The sequence below is a fragment of the Octopus sinensis genome, unplaced genomic scaffold (genome assembly GCF_006345805.1).
Source record: "Octopus sinensis unplaced genomic scaffold, ASM634580v1 Contig11382, whole genome shotgun sequence".
Taxonomy (NCBI): Eukaryota; Metazoa; Mollusca; class Cephalopoda; order Octopoda; family Octopodidae; genus Octopus; species Octopus sinensis.
In genome coordinates this window covers 57173-78412 of record NW_021832374.1, presented here as the reverse complement: position 1 = coordinate 78412, position 21240 = coordinate 57173, and the positions used below count along the sequence as shown (strand labels likewise).

The window sequence follows — 21240 nt, the reverse complement described above, 5'->3', positions numbered from 1 at the left end:
CATCTTGATATTGAAAAATCAATTGTTGCACCCGCTCTAAAATTGGAGAGATTTTTCTTTATTTATAATCAGTCTAGTTTAGACTATTAATCATATTTTTCTTCTGGTAGGGCATTTTCCAAAAAAAGTTTCATTAATTTTCGGGATGGTTTGCTGGTTTTAATGAATTGGCAAAGTACAAATAAATTGTCAAAACTTTCTAGCCAAAAAATTAAAAAAAATATTTTTTAGATTATGGTTAAAATGAACAACAACCATGTCCTTGACTCACATGATGAGGTCCTTAAAACCTTTTCCAAGAAAATAAAAAAATTCTCTATTCTGGTTAAAATGAACAACAACCATGTCCCCGACTCACATGATGAGGTCCTTAAAACCTTCCCCCAAAAAATTTAAAAAATTCTCTATTTGGGTTAAAATGAACAACAACCATGTCCTCGACTCACATGATGAGGTCCTTAAAACCTTCCCCAAAAAATTTAAAAAATTCTCTATTTGGGTTAAAATGAACAACAACCATGTCCCCGACTCACATGATGAGGTCCTTAAAACCTTCCCCAAAAAATTAAAAAATTCTCTATTTGGGTTAAAATGAACAACAACCATGTCCCCGACTCACATGATGAAATCCTTAAAACTTTCCCACCAAAAAATTAGAAAAATTCTTTATCAGAGGCGCATTTCTTGGTCGATCGCCTTCGATATATAAATTGCAAATTATATTTTGTATTTAAAAACTTTCCCTCAAATTCCTTATCACGAAAAGAGAAAGTTGAAAAATTAAAAAGATATTTTTTTACAAAACATAAAATTTTGAAAGACTTCATCAATTCGTCCAGATTTGCAACAATTGCATCATTGCGAGTGACATGTCTCCTACTAAACCACAAAAAAATTTCACTGATGGTGAAATTTTAAAATCTTGTTTGTTGAAAGTTTCTGCTTCACTATTTGATGATATAAAAAATGAACAGTAAATTTCAAATTGTATTAAAAACCTGCCACTCTCAAAACAGTTTATTGTCAGAAGGACTGAAAGTATTTCTGAAAATTTTTTTTCGCGATTAAAAAAGAATCTGTAGGCATTTTTATGTTTTTCTCTACAGTTTTACGAATCAAACGATGCGATTGATATTGCTCAACTATGTGTATTTTTTCGTTTACTCTTCAATGATCTAACTGTGAAAGAAGAGCTATTTGCTATCATAGCTCTGAAAGAAAGAACAAGTAGTGAAAATATTTATAATTCTTTTAAAAAGTTTTTGTTATCATCTGAGTAATTACCGTTAATGAAGAAACTTGTATCCATAACAAAAGATGGAGCCTTTGCAATGATCGGAAATCAAAATGGATTTATTGCATTTTGTCGGATAGATGTTCATTTCCCGAATTTTTTAACATATCATTGCATTATTCACTAACATGCATAATGTGGGAAAATGTTAAATTTTAACTATGTTATGGAGACTATCGTTAAAATGATCAATTCTATTCGAGCCAAGACCTTAAAAAGATGATTATTTCGACTTTTTCTACGAGAAGTCGATGCAATCTATGGCGATCTACTTTTACATTGTGAAACAAGATGGTTAAGTAAGGGATTAGTTCTTACTTGTTTCAAAGAATTATTGTCAGATTTTAAAGAATTTTCTTAAGAAAACAACAAGCCATTGGCATTTTCTTAGAATCCTGATTGGCTATGGAGTTGAAAAAAAGAAAACGAATCCGAAAAAAACCTGAGCTTAAGGTATTTAATTAAAACTGTTTCCTGTTGCTTCTTTACCTGCTGCTTTGCGGTGAGCGAAGCGAGCTGCCGAGCTAGTTTTTAAATATTTCAATTGATGGATTATGTCTAGATTGACAAAAGCTGCAATAATCTCATGAGATAAGCCATCAAAAAATTTTAATTAATATCAATTTTCTGCGAAAAACGCAACTCGTAAGCCTATTGAAATAAAAATCCATTTCTAAAAAATTGCCGCTTAAAATTAATTTTCTGCAATCAAAGGTTAAGTTTGGTTTGCGATAAGAAATAGAGCCACCGCAAGCTTGTTAAATTTTTGATACTTTCCTGTATTAATTTATAAACTATTTCTCATGTTTTCATTATTTTAGCTACATCAATATTGCTTTTAATTGAATTAGTTCTCTTTAATTTAGTTAAGTTTGTGATTATTAATGCTAAGTTAAGTTTACTAAGTTTCAATATGTAATAACAAATCGTTAGAGAACGACAATAGCAAGTTTTTTATCGATTATGTAGACTAGATAGAATAGTTAACTGTCAATACTTGATGTTAAAAATTCTATGAATCTATTTAATTAATTCAGCATAAAAGAATTAATTGAAAGATAGAGTTTCTCTATATTTTCAGACTTTGTTCATTTAAAATGGAAAACTGGAACGATTTTGGAAGGTACAACAAAAAAAATCAAATCGTCAACAACGCTGAGCTAAGAATCAATTCTGACGACGATTCAATTTCTGAAGGAGTGTGGTCGTCCGAAGTTGACAAAATTTTTCAAGATGCCTTAAATATATATCCCCCGTGTGGGAGAAAAAAGATAGTTGTTGCTAGTGACGAGAAAATGTTTGGTTGGCCTTTTTATTTTATATCTAACATATCATTAGGTAGGAACGAACTTATTGCTCGTTATATACATAAAAAAACTGGCAAGACTCGTACTCGGAAACAAGTATCAAGTCACATCCAGGTATTAAATCGTCGAATGAAAAAAAGAGATGTATATTTAAAATATTCTCTAAAATTAAGCAATTTATTAAAAACAAACAAACAAATAGTTACTCTTTTGATTTTTCGTTCAAAGCATCATTTCCATTTAGTACGAATTACTTTATTCCAGACAAATCAAAAATGTCATGCTCAAAATTTTTTAATTTTTCTTCTAATAATGTAAATGTTTGGATTAAAATATTTTAAGATTATATCATCAAATCAACAGTCTAAGTTTCAGTAAATTTTAAAACTTTTAGAAATTCTTTTTCCAACCAAACACCTCTTCAATATAATCTTTCAATAAACAACATTATGCAGCATAATTTAGATTTCAGAGGTTTTATCGGGGTGAGACTGAGATTACATAATTATTACATATTTTCAGAAACTAAAAAGCTTCAGTTATGTGTATAGATATTTAATCTAATTAACTTAAGCTTATATCGAAGCAAAAACATATTTTCTCACGGATAGAATCTACCTGTGATTTCATTTATGAAGTTTATCGATTTTTTTAAAATATATTTATTAGAAAATTAATCTAAATAAAATTAGCGACAAATTTTCTCCACAATATGGAAGGATGTTTCAACAAGGCCCTAAATATGCATTTTATTTAGTAAAATTTTGGGTATATGACTGAAAATAAAATAAACAAAGCTAGATTAACTTGAATGTACAATTAGATGAGATTTATTCAAAATTTTTATGGAACATGATGTGAGAAATATTTTCTATATTATATTTTTAGGCTCACTGGATCGGACAATATGAACATAGAGATTATCACAAAAATTTATTCTCTTGGAAACGAAATGGCTTCTTTGATATCAGTAATCTTATTTTATGCACAAAATATAAGATCCCTGTTCAAGAATATTGCTATTCTCAATTTAATTATTCCATACAAAATGAGAGTTCCACGAATATTTATCCAAGTTTATGTTTCAGCTTCAAAAATATAATTTAATGGAAAAGAATTTATTTCTTGAATACTTTTCACTTCTTAATGTGATAAACAATTATATTTTTATTGAATCGATATAGATAATCAAAGATATGAATTCCGGGGAAGTTCTTTTATGTTTTGGGTGCATTTTCGAAATCGCGACAACCGAATACGGAGACCAGTACAAAATTTATAGACTTGATTCAAGTGAAAACTAAACTACATTTTTGTGGTTATTTAATTATTGATATTTTTCACTAAATCAGTATTCTTTTTATTTTGTGAATAATATTCTGACCTATAATAGTCAGGAAATCTTTATTTGATAGGTGTAAGTATAACTGCTATAAGCCTCCGCTGCAATTTTTGAACTAAGTGTAGCTTTTTGATCTTTGAAAAGCGTAGTCTTGTGGAAAAGGCGACGGCTGCTGGAAATCGAGAAGAAGTGGACCTGGGAAACAAGATCTTTGGGTGAATCCAGTAAATCCTTTCAAACCTCGCCAGAAGTTTTTCTTGCCTTTATACAATATCATCAAAATCAAACCTGAGGATCGACTTAGTTGATGATTTTAGGGACTTTCGAGGTTTGAATAAGAAATCGGTATGGAGATAAAAACCCTAAAAAGCGTAATGTATATAAAAGTTTAGGGACATGCAGGCTGTTCTTTAGCAAAAAGAAAACATGTTGTGAGTTAAGACAACTGAGGCGATTTTTTTAACTTTTAGAGTTTTTTGTTTCTGGAAGACAGGGCATGCTGAGGTGCATCTGTCCAAGAGGATAAGCCAAGGAGGCCTCTGCCAGTTCGGAAACGGATTCAGAAGTATTTTTGAAATGGTTTTTATCCGTAAATCCCGACAAAACGGGACTTACAATGATCATATATGCTAATCAAAAATTCGAAGATTTATGAAAAAGGCAAAAGAAAGCGGGTCCGCTTCTAGAAGACTTTGAAGATGTTACTCGCAGGAAGACTCTTGCTATAAGTGCATCGAAAAAATATCGACTAAATGGAGTCACAAGGAAAAAATAGGTTCAAAAATGATATATAAAGTTTTTTTATTGATTCTTTTCACAAAACCTAGCTAAAATCAATGAATAAAATCAAATGGCCCATGAAAATAAATAATGAAAATTTAGTGTCCTGTCAAAAGATATTGTCAAATAAAAATAGATCATTTTTGGCCACGTTCTACGTTCAATCGACCTAGTATTTTCAAATTTCGGAATGAATCATTTCTTCGCCCAAACAGTGTCTGGATTCCGTAGAAAAGCAAGCGCGACACCTTTAACCATCTTGAATGGAGACCTATTAGCGGTTGTCTGCAACTAAAGTCGGCCCAAGAATCGAGACCTAAGCCCAGATTTAATTCGACCTAAACAAACTTAGAGAAACTACGACGTTAAATCAATTTTTAGCTTTTATTCAATAGCAACTCAAGTATCCAGTCCTAACTATTAAAATAGATTCTTGGTCGAAAATAACTTTGAATAAAAAAATAAAACACTTATACTACTTCATTTTTATTAAATAGGAAATATCACGGCTAGGCATTAGTAAATGTAATATACTAAAAAACAGCATTAAAATAAATTTATCATTCTAAATATAAAGACTATATAAATGATTTTTGAACAAGATATTAGTTTCAAAAGAAAAAAGGTAAATCAGAAAATCAGAACAAATTATTTATTAACAAGTGATTTCAGCTTCAAGAAATCCCCAGAATCAGCAAAGCCGGACTAATATATTACTAAATATAAAACCTTAATAAGAGCACAACTACAACCAACAGAGTGAATAATTTCCCCATCCCTATCCATTCTAAATAGTCCACAAAATTGACCAAGCTTCGCTCTTTGTGGAAACTAATTTAAAAATATTTCTTAAATTTAGAAAACTGTTAGAAGATCGACATTCTTTGTTTTGCAAAATGCTTGGATCAGTTTAACATATTCTGGTTTGTCACAATCTGCTGCAAGAAAGCATAATTCTGGAGCTTCACTTAAATAAAGTTTTATCATTGAATTAATACAAGTCTTGAAGAGCCTTTACACACTGATTCAATCCACAGACTAATTTATTTTCAAGAGAGGCAGCCTGAAACAATTTTTGTACAGATTCTTCATTTTCAGGAGTAATAGTAGATGTCATCTATAATAAAATAAAAAATTGACAACACCACCAGAGAAAAGCAAAACACGTTTTTAATATTATTTTATATTTAATATATTTGATATAATAAAAAAACATAAATATATAATTTTTTTACATTCAAACATAATTTTAAAATAGAATTAGTTAATAATTCAATTTTTGAACACATAGCAAACAGATTTATTTGCAATACTTTTTACCCACTAGAAATGAGATTATTTGGAATTGAATTAAGAGAAATATTTTGCAGTCATATCTAAAAAATTTGGGATAGTAGGCGCAAAAGTTTTTTGAATATTTTGCCCAAAAAGCGACTTGTTACCCTTGTATGGAAGGATAGCCATTTATTTTTCACAATTTAAAATACTTCTGAACTCTTCCAAAATCTTTTATTTTTGTTATGTTCTTTATTTATTCGGATTGGATCATTTTTAGTAAAGTCAATCTAGATGAAACATGAAGTGCTCTTTTAGCATGTAACTAAGTACAACAAGAGGTACTTAAAACAGTTGGTTGTGGATAAGTTACTACATGCTTATATGCAGTCAATTGTTCTTAATAGGATCCTGAAGAGTACCTGAAAGTATCTCGTTTGATGTTCGCCGATCCAGTTCTTCCCCGACTTTTAGTCAACTTGATCGAGTATCTGCTACCCGTAGCGCGCACTCCTCCTTATAGTGGCTCCCGATGATGAAAAACGTGGAATAATTTATTTTTTTAGACCATTTTTCCAAACAACTTTATCTTTCAAACGGGGTACCGCTTGGTTTTATGTTGTTTCCAACCATGTTATTTTTACGACTTTCCGGTCAACGACCTTAAACAACTTGACACTATCTTACAAAGACGACATTATTATTTCCTTAAAACACGAAGACTAGAAAGCTTTTTTTTCAACATTCAGCAACAACTATTTTTCGTTGAGAATTTGCACATTGAAAACAGACTCGAGTCTTCATCATCCAAGTATTCACTTTTTTAAGACAATTAAACACACATCCCAAGCCACCTCTCTTTGCTTCTGACCTTTCGCTATCTAAGCACCCAAATGTTATCCGACTTATTTTTTTCCCAGCCATGTCCTTCAACAAACATGTCTTGAAGATCTTGGACAAAGCAAGCAGACGTACAAACATTCTAAAAGCATTAAGTGGTTGCATAAATGGTATCAAGAAATCATTTCTCAAACAAGTCTAGAAACAATAAATCCTCCCTGTTCTAAGCTACGAAAGTCCGAGCTGGGCTCCCTGTTTATCTGCAAGCTCTACCGAGCAACTTCAATCAGTTCAAAATAAAACTAGCGCATTATATCCAAGTGTCTGAAATCAACATCCACCGACCATCTGCACTACGAAACCAATCTTCTCTGATAAAAGAACATGTAAATATGAGAAGACCATAATTCCTATTTGTTTCGTGTAAATTCTATCACCCTTACACTGGTCTAAACATGCTAAATAACAATGGCTGTGGACTGAAAAGCACGCCCGCTAAAGAATAGTCCCGGATCCGTGCTAAAATCAACGGGTTAAACCAGGGGTCGGCAAGAAAAATTCAGCAAGTTTACAGGAGAATCTCGCTTAAAGGAAATTAAGAGACTCGAACAAAATTACCAAAAGCAAACAACATTTTTTTAAGAGTAAAATGCGCATATATAATTTTTAAGGCTCATAAAAATCTTTTCAACATTTTTTCAATCCCATTTGATGTTGAAACTGAGACAGTACCAGGGTGTTATCAAATGGAATTACTTGAAATTCAATGCGACAGTACACTTAAATCAAAATATTTTTCTGAAATGGATATTTTGAGCTTCTACAAAAATTTTGTATGTGTCAGAAAATATCCGCAATTAACCGACAATGCTATGAAAATGGCTTGTATATTTGGAAGCACATTTTTATGTGAACAGTTATTCTCTAAAATGAATAATGTAAAAAATTGTCTGAGAACGAGGATTACCGATTCACATCTTAACGATATATTACGTTTAGCAACTAGTCAGATTAACGATATATTATTTCTTTATAATCATTTTTAACTGATAAATTTTTATTTCGTAAGAAAGTTGCAAAAAAAACTTGATAAAGAAAGATCGCAATGTGCAAGCGTTGCCTTATTTTTGTGACCGATAAGGATTTTTCTCGTTTGGCCCGGATCGCATACAAAAATAAAATTTTGGCCCGCGAAGACAAAAATCCTGCCGACCCCTGGGTTAAACCATTTTTACAGCTAATGAAAAAAATTCACACTTTTATCTCTATATCTTTAATTCTAGAGCTTTCCTTTCTGTAACTTTTTCTGTGTTGACGAGTACTGATCATCTTTTTCGCTACTCTAGTCTACTTCCCAAACTTGCTGTTCACTCCCCGAGGTCCTTTGGGAGTAACCTTTGAAAACGCAGTCGTTTCTACTAGCCGCTGGTCTCATACCATGATGTGAGATCGGGGCTATACAACAACAGGCGTGTACCTGTAGTTGCATAACAATTGTTGCGTGCCGAGCTGTTTATTTAGTGATGACTAGTGTTTGTATCCATTACACTAATTTTAGTGTTATTTATTGAATCACTGCCAATTTTGTTATGTTTGGTGATAAAATAAATAGCTAATGAATTTAAACCAGCCTATCATGTGAGATCGGGGCTATACAACAACACAAAACCAATTTTTACTTAGTTTTTCAAAAAATTAAATTGACGTCCTTAATCAAAGTGACTTGAAATACTAATGACGCATAAATATAGATTTTTAAAGGAATTTTCGTTAAACAAGTTCGTCATAAGTATTTACAAAATTAATACAACTAAGATGTGATTTTCTCAGCTGGAATATGTCCACAATCACCTAGAAGATGCATCGAAACAATTCCCGAAGAATTTATTGTCAGCTCAGTGATAGAAGCATGAGATAAAGTCATTCTTAACCATCCACAAGGTGGCAATTGTAAAGCCCTAAAATATAAATCTGATTTATACCTGAAAACAAAGTATCGAATAACATTGGCATGACAAAAAAGGAGGTCTACTGAGCCATTTTTTTGTGTCGAAGGTGGCCTGTAGAAATATTTATGAAAAGCAGCTTCAATACGAGGACCATCTTCAAAATACTAAAAAACTATAAACTTGTATCTCAAAACACCAACATGTTGGATAAACGAATGAAATGACTCTAATGGAGGTTCTGGGGGAAATGGAGCCCCTTCTCTGAGCATATCCGACGATTCAAAATTCGGCAAAATGAATTTTGACGAATTTTTAGATTTTAATCGCTTTTTAAGCAACTTATAAAAAATATTGGCCGTTTCAACAGATCGTTCCATAGTCGATGTTGTAATTAATTGTATAGGGATATTCATCGATAGTAACCGTATGGCAGTAAAATGTGCCTGTTCACGACCTTTAACATTTTTTAAACGATATAAAAACCCAATTTAGTCAAAGAATTATCTATATTTGATTTATCTTCAACATCGAAATGTCCATGTCTGATTAAATAAATTTTCCTCTTTGCGCTTGAATTAACAATTTGAGTTCCGTTAAGTGGACTTGGACTAGTAGATGGATATTATTAAATACAACTTATCCCAATCGTAGTCCCATTTTGTACAAGTTTGGTGGGTAATATTAACCTGAGAACTTGTGGAAACTGTCGCTTGATGATAAAAAATGCTAAGAATAAATCTGGGAATTCGTTTTCGCAAAATATAATACGAGACGAGAATACCAGCAAAGAAAGTCAAACATTTTTTCCACATTAAATCCTGTAATGAAGCAAAATAAAATAAACTAAATTAACTTTTATTAAAAGAATATATTTGAAATCATTTAAAAAAAATTTAACAAAAGATAAAGAATAAAATTAGTTTTTATATTTGTTATATAAATGAAAAAAAGATATCAATATTTGAATTTTTCAGGCATTTTATTAATTATGTCAAAAAATCATAACCAAATATTCCATAACTAAATATTTAAATATACAGAATTAAGGATTATTCCATAATCAATAGTAATAATGAGGAATAATTACTTTTAATCAATTATGATAATATTGAAATAACAAGTTATTTTGATCAAAAGAAACCTCAAAAGTATTAAGGTGTGGCAGAATTGATATTTTAAGCTGACCGTCGTTGTTTAACAAATAATGGATGTTTTGGCAGGCGTAGAAGGGTTACTGTAATATAATTATTGTTCTATTAGTGGAGCAACAGGCACGACTGCAATTATTTCTGATTTAAAGGGCAACATTTTATCAGAATCTGTCGGAGAATCTTCTAATCACTGGGTTTTAATATTATTTAGTTTTATTCTAGCATATTGGATTTGAGGAATGTGTTAGAAGAATCATGTCTCTAATTGATGAAGCACTCAAGCGTATTAAGAATGAAGTAAACGTGCTTGTTGTGGTTTATTTAATAATATATTTATCATTATATCAGGGACTTGCTTTAGCTGGTGTGAATACTTCAGCATGTCAAGAAAAAATTTTAAAAATTTGTTATCAGAATTATTCAAATGTCGCTAAAAGCTTTACAGTTGTTAATGATACGGTGGGATCAATATATACGGCTACTCCTAGTGGTTTAATATTTTTTATTCTAAAAATAAAGGTGGAATATCTCTTATTTCAGGGACTGGATCAAACTGCACATTATTAACTGAAACTGGACACCAAATTACTTGTGGAGGTTGGGGCTACATTCTTGGAGATCAGGGATCGGGTAGAATGAATTTATATTTTCTAGGATATTTTGTATCATTAAAAACTATTAAAACCGTATTAAACGACATTGAAGGTTTAAAAAAGTCAACATTCAGTATAGAACGTGCCGAAAAAATGATAATGAGTCATTTTAAGTTGATTGAAGTTTAAATTTAAAATAGTTGGAGAATATAACCAATCTTTTGGAATTGTTTTATTCGAATTTCAAGGTTGCAAATATTGCTTCCCTCGCTAAACCACTTTGCGGTTGATTTTGTATTGTTATTATTTTGGATAGATTTGGGTAGAGATGGAGATGAATTAGTACAGTCGATTTTTTATAAAGCTGGAAGAGATCTAGCTCTTCATATAATGGCAGTGATAAGAAAGGCAGGGATCGAATCATCAGTAGATATTGTCTGTACAGGATCCATGTGGAAAAGTTGGGATTTGTTGAAATCTGGATTCAAATCTGGAATGGAACCAACTGTCGACTATAGATTACTTTATCTAAAAAAGACTGCAGCTATCGGAGCTGCTTTATATGCAGCAAAATGCAGTTCCAAGGGTTCTTTAATTGAAAATTATGATTATTCTGCCAACTTTGAAGTTCTTTAATTTAAACCTTAAATTTGATTTTTGATTAACCTTTAAATTTCACTTAAATAATCTAAACTTTAGTTGTAGAAGGGACTGAGATCCATTATGAATTTTTTGGCGATTAGTAAGAATTTTTTTAATTCAAGGTAAATATTTAAATAATGAGTATAGATTTTTTCAAAAAAAAGAAAACACAGAAAAAGATTATTTTAAATTGCCGGCGCATAAAATCCAGTTCCAACAGCAAAAGGAAGATTACAACAAAACCTGGATCACCTAGTTGAGTGGTTTAACGTAAACCGGATGTCGATCAACACAGAAAAATCTGTCACAACTCTCTACTCCTCAGTCAAAAGACTATCGAAAATTTCAATCGAAGTTGTTGTGGAGGGAAGAGTATTACCTTTCAGCAAATGGCAAAAGATATTGGGATTAACTTATGACACGCACATGAACTTCTCTAAACATGTCACAAATGTGCTGAACAAGTGTGAAAAGAAAATCAACCTCCTGAAATGCCTAACTGGTTTATGGAAAATGGGAAATCACTCTATAGTTAAAACACTACTCACAGTATATGGAACCATGTATCTCATATGTTTGTGCCTCATGGGGGCCACTGATTTCAAATACAAACATCCGTAAAATCTCCGCAACCCAGAAAAGAGCTTTCACACTTACCGAAAGGTGGTATACAGGTGAAGCTATCAAACCACCAATCTCTTTCGAAACTCTCATTGAGAAGAATACAAAAGGGCATCAATGGTATAAAGAAACGATCCGCCCTCAACGATCTTGTGTGGGCTCAAGAGAGCAGCACAGAGCGAAGCTGAGAGCAATGATCAAATTCGTCGGGATCACCTAGTTAGTTTTTTCTTTTGGTTAACGGTGGTCTTTGGAATAAATTTTGATTTTGATTTTTTTTTAACAAGGAAAGATGACGAGTCTCGTTGGGTTCCTTATTTTTTACAATCTTTGTTCCACGTCGACGTAGAAAAGAAAGCGATTTGGGCCGATGAGTCAGAATGTCCCAACGGCTATTGGTGCAAATGTGTGGTTTCTAGCCAAGGACGCGTATTTTTTGACGAGTTCCGCGTTTTTTGCCGCCGAATCGGACTCAGCAACTGTCGAGATTAGTTTATGTGCTAAAAATATGTCCGAGCATGTCGCGTCTCAGATGAGGCATTTCCCGTGATCAATGGGTAATATTTTCAGGCAATTTGGGCGCTTTCCATCTTTGCGATCCAACACGACTAGTTCTAGCACATTAGGGAATCCAGCAGATGTAATGACGCAGCTTGCCACATAATTAAGCCCACAAAATCGGCCAGCACTACGACAGCAAGTGTAATCCTAGAATGTCGATCGGAATTCATTCTCACAGCAGATTTTTAATCCCAAGTCCAGAGAAACTGCTATGTAAAGGCATTCGTTATCCAGTAATGTCTCGACTGACGCCATTGGGATAGCTGTCAGTCAGGCTCCTGAATACTTTTGGGACCCCGAAAGCAGACAGGCCAGGCGGTGTTGATCAAGTTTATATTTGAGATTATTATTTTATTTATTTTATATTTTTATTTTTATGTATAATTGGATTAATAAATAAAATATATATCATTATCGATTTGTTGATATTTCTTGTGCTCTATTTGTTAATCAACGACGATGAGTTTGCAGCGGTTATTCAAAAAAATTGATGAAGAAAAGCAGAAATATGCTTTAAAAATGGCGAATTCTGAGAAGCAAAACAAGGTAAATCACATCTCCCCCTCTAATTTGTATTTACAGGTGGAAGAAGATGATTTTGAGGAAGAAACGCCAATTCCAGTAGCAAAAGAGTATAATTTAATTAACAATATTTAAGCACTGACGAGATTTTGGAATGTGAAAAGCCAGTTCCCCAGCCTGTGGAAATTCCTGTTCCTTCTGGAAATGTTTGGAATAAAGCTCCTATCAAATTTGCTCCAAAACAGGAAGAAAAAGAAAAGAAATTTGTTCCTTTTATTCAATATGGACCCGATGGAAAACTTATCAATAATAGAGTTCAGAAAAATACAGGAAGTATCAACTTATCGAGTCTGGAAGAGTTTCCTCGTTTATCTTAATTTATTTTTATAATATCGTGATATTCTTATTTTAATTGGGTTTCTGTTTTATGCTTATTTTTTACTTAAATTTAACAACTGAGATTTAAAGTGAATTTATGGTTGAAAAATTTTGATGAAAAAACTCAATTTTTTAAGTCGTCTGCACTTGAGACAATTTAAAGCCTGTTTCCGATGTTTAATTAGTTTATTGATTATCTTTACTTGTATCTGAAAGCTAAGTTGATTAATTATTTAAGTGTATGAGATTATTTATATTCGAATTCGATTTAATTTGTTGGCGGATTGAACACTCTTTGGCATTAAATAACTAGCAAAGAGTGATTAATTATTTTTTATTAATGCAATTTTTGGAAAATCATGAAGTTAAGTACGATTCCACTATTTCTATGCGATTCGGTATATTTCCTGTTAGTCAATTCCATCCTTCCTGTTTCGTGTAAGATTTCTTAGATCGTCCAGATCACCTATCGATTTCAGTTTTCTTCCAATCAATTTGAGTTCATGGTCAAGCGTGGTCGGTGATGTTATTCTTTATGACCTCGATATGTTGTTTTGTTTGGTAAGCAGAATTAAGATTCCATAACATCTCCAAAGAGCAATCACTCATTGGACATAACTTTTTTCTGCGATTTCGAATGTATAAGTAGTTATGTAGAGTTATTTATTGCTCATCTTTTTTGGCCAGCGAATTCCTAAGAGTAGTCTTAATTTTTTTTGTGAGAAGAGTTAAACTTTTTTAGTTATTTGACGGTTAGACTCTGGTCCCCGAGTTGTAGAGCAGGATTAATTCTACATTGAAGTTTTACAGTCGAATTCGAAAGCGGGTTTCTATGTCTCATCCAGATTGTCCAATTTTGAAAGAGGCAAGAGCCAGCACTTTCCTTCGAATAACGAGTCCTCAAAGAGAGATTCAACTTTCTTGCATGTTTTCTACTTTTTCTTGTTTTTCGTCCATAGATGGGATATGGTAGTTTTTTCCGTTTTGTCTAGGTTTATTACCAGTCTTTCAACGAATAAAGGATTAAGAGTGATTTGGACTTGAAAAATAATAGTAATTAATTAAATTATAGTTATTTATTTGTTAATTTTAAATGATCAGAAATTGTTAAAAAGATTTTTTACACGTTAGTTTAAGCTTTTTTAGTTGTTGTTACTGTGGAATTTTTTTTAACTTAACTAACTTTTAATTTTTGTGTGATTTGGTTTTTGAATGCTATATGATTATGATTAACGACGGGCGGTCTGCTATTTGATGATTGTCGTTTTAATGATAGCTTTTTGTGATTACTTTGTTTTGTTAAAAAATTAGATTTTATTCATGAAAAAATACACGCGGACTAATCTATCTAAAATTGAATATAAAATTCATAAATTTTCTAGATATTTTTTTTATCTTTTTACTAGATATTAATGTTTAAAAACTTTTTACAAATACTATAGTTAATATAAGTTAGTAATCAATTTCGACATTCCTAATTTTCAGTAATTTCTGCGTAGGCGGAATAGATTCCGAATAACTAAATTAAATTAGCGCATATAACCGCTATTAGAGAAACCATCACAGTCCCAAAAATCAAATATAATTTATAATTTTCTGCGTCGTTTTCAAGTTTTCTAATGCATCCCTAAACATTATGACTGAAAAATAAATTAACTTGATTTGCATTGTAAATATTGCAAGGACTAATTGAACAACAACTTTTTGGAAAATTCCCATTCCAATTTAATGGAGATGAGTAACCACAACATTTATGATAATTTTGGTATTTATCCAGAGCATGTTTATTTATTGGATAATTTTTTACTGCATTGATGAAATTATTGCGCATTTCGTTTAGAACCTAATAATTGTGGTTAAAAATGATAACTGTTTGTTTTTTGTTGCAATATATAACTGTTTCTCCAAATAACAAAATAGGAATAGTAAAAAGGGAAAAAGCAAACTAATTTGTTTTTAAAAATTTCTTACGAAAAATTTTGCATAAAATCCTTTTTTCTTATATGCATATAAACTTCCAGAAACCGTTCCAAGAAATGCTATAAGACCAATGGTTAATGAAATAACTCCCACATATTTCAAATAGTAATTTTCAAATAATTTTTGTAATTTGTAATTTATTAATATATCAGTTCCAACAAAGCAACTTATAATAGAGATGATCTATATTTAGTTTAAACTCAATTACCCCCAAAAAATCAAACAAATAATCATATAGAAAGTTTTAATGCATGCCAGCACCATTTTTTGATAATAATTTACGACTATTTAAGAAAAATTATTACGAATTGATAATTAATTGGAAGAAACACTCAATTATCTTTTCAAGTGAAAAATTGTCATAATTTTTCACTAAAAACCTCAAGATCGCTATATTTGGTGATATACTTACCGAATTATTTTAATACAATATATACGATCACATTTAATTTAGTATTTAAAACTTTTGAGGGAGACGTTTTGAGAATTAAATTCGAGAATCCTCCGAGAAATCCGTTAAAGCCACATGGCTTTCCGAGACTTGTTCTCATCTTTTTTTATCAACCAGTTTTTTTGGAGTTTCTAAGCTACATCATACTAAAGTTTTCCCTAAAACAAATTTATAATATAAATAATCCCCTCCTTCAATTTTTTGGGTTTTAAAGCAACGAAACTGAGAAATAAATCGGTAAGGTATGCTTGTAGCAAAAAAGTGTTTATGTGAATGTCGATCAAATAAGAAATTTTTGATTTGACAGGGTAAAAAGATTTTTCTCTTAAGGAAGTTTACCTTCTACGCTGATTGGTGTGAAACCTCAAAAAACTTGACGAAAGTTAAATCATAAACTTTCCAGTAGATTCATTTTAATGTCTTTTTTATTCCTTAAACAGAACAAGAAAAATGGAACAAATAAGTACCCCCGTTTTCTTCACGTGAGTCCGCGCAGATTTGTTTGGCCGTAGTCTCCGCAATTGCATTATATGTTTGTCCATATTAGAGCACAAGGGTTTCCATGTTTGTAGAAGAGAAGACTTCACTCTAGCTCAGCGCTACGTGAATGTAAAAGTTCTTTTTGGCTTGCAAAACACATTTTTAATCAGGATTTTATATTTAATATATTTGTATAATAAAAAACATAAATATATAAGTTTTTTTATATTCAAACATAATTTTAATAGAATTAGTTAATAATTCAATTTGAAGACATAACAAACAGATTTATTTGCAATACTTTTTTTACCACTAGAAATGAGATTATTTGGAATTGAATTAAGAGAATATTTTGCAGTCATATCTAAAAAATTTGGATAGAAGGCGCAAAAGTTTTTTGAATATTTTGCCCAAAAAGCGACTTGTTACCCTTGTATGGAAGGATAACCATTATTGTTCACAATTTATATACTTCTGAACTCTTCCAAATCTCTTATTTTTGTTATGTTCTTTATTTATTCGGATTGGATCATTTTTAGTAAAGTCAATCTAGATGAAACATGAAATGCTCTTTTAGCATGTGACTAAGTAAAACAAGAGGTACTTAAAACAGTTGGTTGGGGATAATTATGACATGCTTATATGCAGTCAATTGTTTTAAGAGGACTCTGAGAGTACCTGAAAGTATCTCGTTTGATGTTCGCCGATCCAGTCCTTCCCCGACTTTTAGTCAACTTGATCGAGTATCTGCTACCCGTTAGCGCGCACTCCTCCTTATAGTGGCTCCCGATGATGTAAAAACGTGAAATAATTATTTTCTTTAGACCATTTTTTTAATAACTTTATCTTTTAAAACGGGGTACCGCTGGTTTTATGTTGTTTCCAACCATGTTATTTTACGACTTTCCGGTCAACGACCCAAACAACTTGAACTATCTTACAAGAAGACTACTTATTTTCTCAAAACACGGAGACTAGAAAGCCCCCTTTTTCAACATTCAGCAACAACTATTTTTCGTTGAGAATTGGCACATCGAAAACGACTCGAGTCTTCATCATCCAAGTATTCGTCACTTTTTTAAGACATCAAACACACATCCCAAGCTACCTCTCTTTGCTTCTGACCTTTCGCTATCCAAGCACCCAAATGTTATTGGACTTATTTTTTACCCAGCCATGTCCTTCAACAAACATTCTAAAAGCATTAAGTGGTTGCATAAATGGTATCAAGAAATCACTTCTCAAACAAGTATACAAACAATAAATCCTCCCTGTTCTAAGCTACAAAAGTCCGAGCTGGGCTCCCTGTTTATGTGCAAGCTCTACCAAGCAACTTCAATCAGTTCAAAATAAAACTAGCGCATTATATCCGGGTGTCTGAAATCAACATTCACCGACTATCTGCACTACGAAACCAATATTCTCCGATAAAAGAACATGTAAATATGAGAGGACCACAATTCCTATTTGTTTCGCGTAAATCCTATCACCCTTAAACTGGTCTAAACATGCTAAATCACAATGGCTGTGCACTGAAAAGCACGCCCGCTAAAAATAGTCCCGGATCCGTGCTGAAATCAACGGGTTAAACCATTTTTACAGCCAATAAAAAAATCAGCATGACACGTTCGTTTCTCGTGGTGCAAAAAATAAAACTATCAAAAACTCAAAATCTTCTGTGTCTCAAGAGCTTGAACGCAAAGATGAAATCCGTATCAAAGATGAGGAGGGGTCACACTCCTCTAAAGTCTCTTTGAACAATCCAAACTGTACTGAGTCTCTTGTCCTCTCGCTGCAGATAAAAAATTATGCGATTGGACGAATAAAGTCCTTTAATATTCTAACCAAATCCGAGACTGCACAGAAGGCCCGAATTACTGCCAGGAAGTCTGGGGACTTACCCTCGAATTCTCAAATTCTAGTGATAGGGACTCGTTTGTGAATGACTTCGAGTATAACAAACCATTTGGCCAGGACGGCCATTATATTTCTGCGTGCAGTCTGCAACCATCGACCGTAGTCTTGAAGGGATACCATCTTGGGTCTCCGAGAAGACCTGGATCTTTACCTCAAAGAAATTCTCAACCCCGGTTTTACTTTCCAACGGTCTACAAAAATGGACGGAGTATACCTGTTGGAAGTTGAGTCTGAATTCGAGGGCAGAAGCCACCTCGCTTGTAAGGATGGGAATCGAAGTGGGATTTCAAAAAATACGATGCGAATGGTTTAAAAACCCAGCAACAAGATGCTTTCGCTGCCAACAATTTGGTCACATTGCTAACTTCTGCAAAGAAGTGGAAAGATGTCTTTTCTGTGGTGGTGATCATAATATGAAAATGTGCCCGTTAAAGAAAAACTGAGAAAAAATGTATAAACTGCGGTCTGAGTGGGCATTTGGCTTGCTACGGTGGCTGCTCTTCAGCTAAGGCAGCCACTGAACAACTAAAAAAGCAGCTCAGTGCCAGGGACAGGGAGACTGGCCAAAGCAGAACACTCAAAAACTGTATGGTCAAAAGCGGAGGCCGTTGAATCTGTATGGCGAAAACCCACAATTTCCCGCTGTTTTGACTCCTCAACGCAACAGATGTTAGTGAAGACGCAACTTTGCCTCCCAATACACAACACACAGAGCCTCCAACCCGCTTTAAGAGGAAAGCACCAACTATCGACGTTGAGCTTACCTCTATGATTCGCAAAATAATCGCTATATGCGATGAAAAAGGCCTCGATATCACAATCTGTTGTCCCTTTCTCTTGGAAGGGAAAGGATTGATCAGGCGTGAGCCCCTTTCTGTCTATTATCGCTGAACGCACGTTCTCTAAAGAGAAGGCGTTCAGAGATTGAGGATATGTTATCCCATAACCCCGTGGACCTTTTGATCGTAAACGAAACAAAAATCAAAAAACATGATGATTACTACTTGGATGGCTATCGTTCCCTTGATATTAAGTGGAAGCCGGGCTCGATCGCTGGAACAGCACTTCTATCTACTACAAATCAACTCTAAGGGTGAAAAATCTAAAAATTGTGTCCGAGGAATTGTGTGAATTCCTCACAATCGACGTCCTTCTGGAAAAAGGGTGGGTAACAATCGGAGGGATGTACTCAAAATCCCTTTCCAATTATTCATCGCTTATCAAGGACTTTTTTGCCGATAAACACAATCATTTGTCAATACTCCTCGGGGATCTAAATGCCAAATGCACATCTTTTGGCTGTCTGAGAACCAACAGGGATGGCATCATTCTTAAGAAGCTTTCAGAATCTCTCAGTTTCTCGGTCATCACATCAAAAACCCCAAATCATTACTCACCAGGAGGGTGGGACTATTTGGGCGTAGCATTGGTCTCTATGTCTACTCTTCAATTTATGGAACAACCGTACACCTTAAATGATATTGGAAGTGACCATCTACCAATTTTATACAAACTCAACCTTGGACCTTTAAAGGGTAAACCAACTTTTATACGATATAACCTCTCGACTATAAACTGGGAACACTACCGAAAATGTTTTACACTTTATCTGAGCAATTTCGCTCCTAAACTTGACGAAAATTCTTCATCTGAGGACCTCGAGAAGTCTAGCAATTCCCTTATTGGATACATAAAGTCTTATCTGGAACCATATTCTACAAAAATCGTCTCAAACAATAGGAAAACTCACATGCCAAACATGAATGTTGAAATCCTACTAAGGAAAAACAATGTCTAAGGAACAAACTCCGGCGCTGCGCAGATTTTCGTGACCGGTCCGTTTTGGAAAGTGAAATCTTCACCATTACGGAAGAAATAAGAAAATCGGCGAAGGTGGCGAAGGATAAAAAATGGAATACTGAGTGCAAAAAGCTACATAAAGGAAGTCCAAATTTTTGGAAGGTCTACTCGAAATTAACCTCGACGTCTGAGAAAACTATACCTAAACTGCTAAAACAAGATGGATCCCCTGCATCTCATGAAGAAATCCCGAACATATTTGCTGATAGTCTCAAAAGAATACAAGAAGTCAATCCGGATACAAATCTATCTGATTCAGCTTTGTTTGATATGGAAAAAGTTGGAAGACAATCTTAGCTCATTACCAATGTGCTCGGAATCTATAACGTGCAAAGACGTGGAAAATGCAGTTAGATACTCCAAAAATAACGCTCCGGGAAAGGACAAGATAACCATGCGCATGTTCAAAGAAGCTCCCAAGCAACTTTACGAATATTTGGGATGTCTCTTCTCCCGCAGTGTGAGCTTGGGATACGTCCCTTCTTCATGGAAACTGACGGAGGTAAGGATGATACGGAAGCCTGGAAAACCTGGTTACTTGGCGACAAGTTATAGGCCTATAAGCCTAATTCCTACCATCAGTCGAATAATGGAAAGGGTAATGTTTGAACGACTCTCTGAACACGTCGAGAGAAATGGTTATCTCAAAGACGTGCAGTGGGGCTTTCGGAGGGGTCGTTCCTGTGCTGACTGTCTTTATACACTCAATTCGTCGATTGTAAAGGCTCTGGATTTCAAAGAGTGTCTGACAATTGTGTCTCTAGACATCTCAAAAGCCTTTGATATGGTTTGGCACCTCGTCTCCTAGACATCTGGCGAAGTGTCACATAGACAAAGGACTATTCCTATGGCTAAAAGACTTCCTCCGCGACAGGCGCTCTGTGATAAGCTTTCTGAACTATGACTCGGATGAACTGAAACTTAAAGAGGCGTCCCTCAAGGATCAGTCCTCAGTCCTCTATTATTCAACATTGTGATGAGCAATCTGCCGTCTCCTGTCAACACACGGACGGAAATTTTGATATACGCCGATGATGTTGTAATCCTTGACATTTCATCGAAACCTGCCTTATCCGAACAAAGGATTATATCATATATGAATACAGTGGAGCAATGGTGCGATGAAAATATGTTCATTATTGCGCGTGAGAAGTCCGCATTACTGAGAATCACAGAAAGCAGAAATTTAATAAATTTACCGTGCCTGATCAAGAACATACCTCGACAAAACTCAATTAAATATCTTGGCTTGTTCATCGATGAAAAGGGAAACTATCTCGAAAACGCAAAATTAAGT

General features: G+C 33.4%; 2 protein-coding genes across 2 annotated transcripts; one reads left to right on the top strand and one right to left on the bottom strand.

The window, feature by feature from the left end:
- Window positions 1-5353: 5353 nt before the first annotated feature.
- LOC115228940 (40S ribosomal protein S12-like) lies at window positions 5354-5878 on the bottom strand. Its single transcript, XM_036499043.1, has 4 exons — window positions 5872-5878; window positions 5722-5840; window positions 5588-5690; window positions 5354-5554 (listed from the first exon to the last, which is right to left on the bottom strand). The coding sequence occupies exons 2-4, from the start codon at window positions 5838-5840 to the stop codon at window positions 5429-5431; spliced, it is 348 nt and encodes a 115-aa protein (XP_036354936.1). The 5' UTR covers window positions 5872-5878; the 3' UTR covers window positions 5354-5428.
- A 4290-nt stretch (window positions 5879-10168) lies between these two features.
- On the top strand, window positions 10169-11167 carry LOC115228925 (N-acetyl-D-glucosamine kinase-like). The gene is made up of 5 exons (XM_029799374.1): window positions 10169-10253; window positions 10287-10428; window positions 10479-10624; window positions 10732-10816; window positions 10848-11167. The coding sequence occupies exons 1-5, from the start codon at window positions 10194-10196 to the stop codon at window positions 11165-11167; spliced, it is 753 nt and encodes a 250-aa protein (XP_029655234.1). The 5' UTR covers window positions 10169-10193.
- The last annotated feature ends 10073 nt before the right edge of the window (window positions 11168-21240 follow it).

Bases quoted from the DNA above. Each gene is read 5' to 3' on its own strand.
- LOC115228940 (XM_036499043.1), bottom strand. From the start codon at position 5,840: ATGACATCTACTATTACTCCTGAAAATGAAGAATCTGTACAAAAATTG. The intron at 5,691-5,721 runs GTATTAATTCAA...ACTTTATTTAAG, and splicing joins GTAAAGGCTCTTCAAGACTT to TGAAGCTCCAGAATTATGCT. The intron at 5,555-5,587 runs GTTTTCTAAATT...TTTTTAAATTAG, and splicing joins AGAATGTCGATCTTCTAACA to TTTCCACAAAGAGCGAAGCT.
- LOC115228925 (XM_029799374.1), top strand. From the start codon at position 10,194: ATGTCTCTAATTGATGAAGCACTCAAGCGTATTAAGAATGAAGTAAAC. The intron at 10,254-10,286 runs GTTTATTTAATA...TCATTATATCAG, and splicing joins AAGTAAACGTGCTTGTTGTG to GGACTTGCTTTAGCTGGTGT. The intron at 10,625-10,731 runs GTATTAAACGAC...AATTTAAAATAG, and splicing joins CATTAAAAACTATTAAAACC to TTGGAGAATATAACCAATCT.